The sequence below is a fragment of the Aplysia californica genome, unplaced genomic scaffold, assembly GCF_000002075.1.
Source record: "Aplysia californica isolate F4 #8 unplaced genomic scaffold, AplCal3.0 scaffold00287, whole genome shotgun sequence".
In the NCBI taxonomy this organism is placed as follows: domain Eukaryota; kingdom Metazoa; phylum Mollusca; class Gastropoda; order Aplysiida; family Aplysiidae; genus Aplysia; species Aplysia californica.
In genome coordinates, this window is record NW_004797557.1 from 98,985 (window position 1) to 102,964 (window position 3,980).

The following is a 3,980-nucleotide window of genomic DNA, read 5'->3' on the forward strand; positions in this document are numbered from 1 at the left end:
AGAAATCCCCGTCACCGTGCAGTGCACACTCTCCGGAATTTAGGGGAGTGAGTGGGTGATACAAAGAAAGGGCAGGGATCACAGGAGCGTTTTTAAGGTCAGTTAGATGTTAGTATCAATGACGCTCTTCATTTTTGAACTTTCAAAGACAAGGTTTTTGCAGATACCAGTCTCTGGATGGGATTGCATTAGAATTTTTCTCTTGTCGCGAGTGAACAAAATGTCCAGGAATCTCAGGTTTCTGATTTTGACATGCTCTCCCCCCAAAAAACAAACAAACAACAACAACCAAAAACAAATACAAACAAACAAAAAACGCACAAACAAACACACACACACACACACACACACACACACACTCAGACACAGACACACACACACACACACACACACACACACACACACACACACACACACACACACACACACACACACACACACATTACTGTCCTTCTTGATATCAGTTGGACAAACTGTACGAAACTGACTTTGAAAAATATTGAAAAATAACTCAAATTCAAAATAAGGGTAAATTTATTGCTAGCAATGTGAAAGTCATTAGACAATTATTATACACTTCAATTATAGAATAAGATTACCTGTGAATGCATCATTATATTACAATATTATTCAGGCACCGGGTAAATACTACACAGCCTTCTCTTATGATCTAAAGTTGAGGTGACGATCCGTATGTCTTGTAATAAACGGTTTATATACGGTTTAACTATAAAACTTGATTCACGTTTTGCACAATAAGAAAAGTCCAGCTTGGGTTTTTTTCCTTCTTGTTTCTTTTCCCGATCTCTTCATCTACGTCTAGCAATCGGTGAAGAAAAACCGGCGAATCTGGGGGTTAGCCCACGGGCCAGGACCACATGGCTGGCAGTCACGTGATGGAGGACACACGCCTTGGGCTAGGGGTGGCCAGGGTCCAACGGGGTTACCTGTGACTGGGAACAGAAACAAACGAAATTAATCAGTCTATTAATTCTTTAACAAATGATTCAATATTAATGCAACAGTGATGATGATGATGATGATGATGATGATGATGATGATGATGATGATGATGATGGATGATGATGATGATGATGATGATGATGATGATGATGATGATGATGATGATGATGATCTCATCATGATGATAATAATAATAATAATAATAATAATAATAATAATAATAATAATAATAATAATAATAATAATAATAATAATAATAATAATAAATAGCATTTATAGTGCGCATTTCCATTTTCTAAAAGATGCTCAATGCACATTACAACGAAAAAGACATCACATCTTAAAAATTAATCGACATGTGTGTACGTAAAACAAAGTATTATACATATAATATAAATGTATATGTGTAAAAATTTATATGAGAAAAACAATCTCGCAGTGAGGTTGGAAATGCGTTCACTGAAAATATACAATGCAATAAAAAATTGACAAACGGTCACAGTTAAGTTAAAACGTGAGTAACGAGAAACATTCATTAAAACATTCATTCTATACAGATAGAAAAACATTTCCGCTCCCTCTCTCTCTCTCTCTCTCTCTCTCTCTCTCTCTCTCTCTCTCTCTCTCTCTATCTCTCTCTCTCTATCTATCTCTCTCTCTCTCTATCTCTCTCTATCTCTCTCTCTCTCTCTCTCTCTCTCTCTCTCTCTCTCTCTCTCTTTTCTCTATCTCTCTCTCTTTCTCTCTCTCATTCTCACACGCTATTTCTTCAGTCTCACAGTCTGGCATTAACATGCATAATATTATATATTATATCACAGCACATCATTATGACAGGTATGCTTTTGTGAATAAAAAATGCTTCAGCTGATTATTGAAAATGGAAATTGTTGGGGAGATCTTATTTTATATGGGAGTTCGTTCCATACCTGGTGATCAAAGAACAAAAAGGAACGCTCGCCGTATGTTTTGTAATTTTGTTTTGGAGTTTTAAGAATTAGATTATTAGAGGCTGATCTAAGGGCTCTAGGTGGATGATATAATTCCAGGAATGATTTAAGATAAAAGGGTGCACTATCATTTATACATTTAGAACAGAGAACGGCAGTTTTGTATTTGATCCTTTCTTTTATTGGCAGCCAGTGTAGTTCAGAATTGGTGTTACAAGCGCTGATTTCTTTTGTTTTATTATCAATTTTGCTGCTTGATTTTGGAGTACTTGTAACTTTGATAGTTTTTCGGCTGTCAAACCCTACAAAATAGCATTACAGTAATCTAACTTTGATAAAATCAGTGTTGTTACAAGTGTCTTGGCTGCTGCTTTAGTTAAATAATTTCTTACACTGCCAATTTTCTTAAGCTGAAAGTAAATACTTTTGCTGAGCTGGCTAATTTGGGAGGACATAGACATATCATAATCCAGCTGAACCCCTAGATTTTTAATACTTCTTTTTGAACGAATGGTATGGTTATTAATTTCAATTTGCAGTTCTGTGAGATTTCTCATGGTTTTTGTATTTCCACTCAACATTATTTTTGTCTTGTCATCATTTAGTTTCAATTTTTTTCTGGTCATCCATATTTTTAAATCTCTAGTACATTGTTCAGTAGAGTTGACTAAAAGTGGTATTTGATCGAAATCAATAGACTTATAAATTTGAGTGTCATCAGCATAAAGATGGTAATTCATGCCATATTGTCTTATGGCAGATATCAGCAATAGGTTGTGTATACATTGTAAACAAGACAGGTCCAAGAACAGACCCCTGAGGAACACCACATCTAAGCAAAACATTATCAGAACACGTGCTTCCAACCACAACTGCTTGTGTTCAATCTTTAAAATATGACTCAAACCATCGCAGGACAGTACCCCTTATGCCAAAAGTAGTATTTAATCTCTCGAGTAAAATGTGATGATCAATGGTATCGAATGCAGCCGAAAGGTCCAAAAGAGTAAGAAGACACACTTTTTTTCCTCAACATATGATGATGATGATGGTTCAAATAATAGTAATAATAATAATAATAATAATAATAATAATAATAATAATAATAATAATAATAATAATAATAATAATAATAATCGAGCTAAGCCCGTTTGTGAGGTCAGTTTACATTTTTTACACAGGAGCCCAAAAAAATTTGCAAAAATATGAATCAGTTAAGAATTATCACAAAAGGTTACGTGGGCATATTTTCAACGTTCGGAAACTACCTTTTGATTTTTCAGGTTTGATCGTTTTTCCTGTAAAATTGAAGCTCTAAGATGTTTTCACTCTGCCATTAGCCATTTCATATTTTACTGGGGACTACTTCCGTTTCGGCTTTAGCTTCGTCGTGTGTGTGAGACAGCTGCTTCTAGATGTTTGGTGTAGTCATGTCCCCAACATGTTGAGTTCGTTTAAACCCACAAAATGTTTACTTTGACGTTTTCAAAATTTGGCACGTATTTGGTGCGTAGTTTATTTATAGAGCAAGACTCTAGATCAAAATATCTCTATATCCTAGATGTATTTGGGGCACAGAATTCAAGACTGATTTGGAGTACACTAGTTAGCAAGATCAAAAGTGAGGTTTGCGCTTTGCCGTGTGTGTGCCACAGAGCTCTACTTCGTGTTTACAAAGCTGCTTCTACTGTTTCCTGATCTAGAATCTCGATATCTAACTCTGTTTGGGTGAGTGTTTCGCAGTGTCGATGGGTACTTTAGGTCAAACTTCGTAGTATTGATATTTTCTAATATGTATTTGGTGTAGTGATGTCCCCAACACTTTGGGTTCGTTTAAACCCACAAAATGTTCATTTCGTTGTATTGATGTTTTCAAACTTTGGAGCATATTTTCAGAGTAGCGTTTTATAGAGCAGGGCCCTAGATATTGATCTCTATTTAAATGCATTTGGAGCACAGAATTCAAGACTGATTTGGAGTAGTCAGCAAGAAGATGTCAATTTAGATCGAGATCTATTCGGAGAAAAGATGCCCATAGAATATTAGTTAATAATGTAGTCAGATCCC

At 35.4% G+C, this 3,980-nt stretch overlaps 1 protein-coding gene across 2 annotated transcripts in view; it reads right to left on the reverse strand.

The window, feature by feature from the left end:
• Window positions 1-534: 534 nt before the first annotated feature.
• Window positions 535-3,980, reverse strand: part of LOC106012193 — a gene marked incomplete in the record, with an annotated part of 16,680 nt that continues 13,234 nt past the window's right edge. For both annotated transcript variants that reach the window (XM_013084342.1, XM_013084343.2), the window contains 1 exon segment: window positions 535-953. In XM_013084342.1, the coding sequence (XP_012939796.1) occupies window positions 820-953 (134 nt within the window).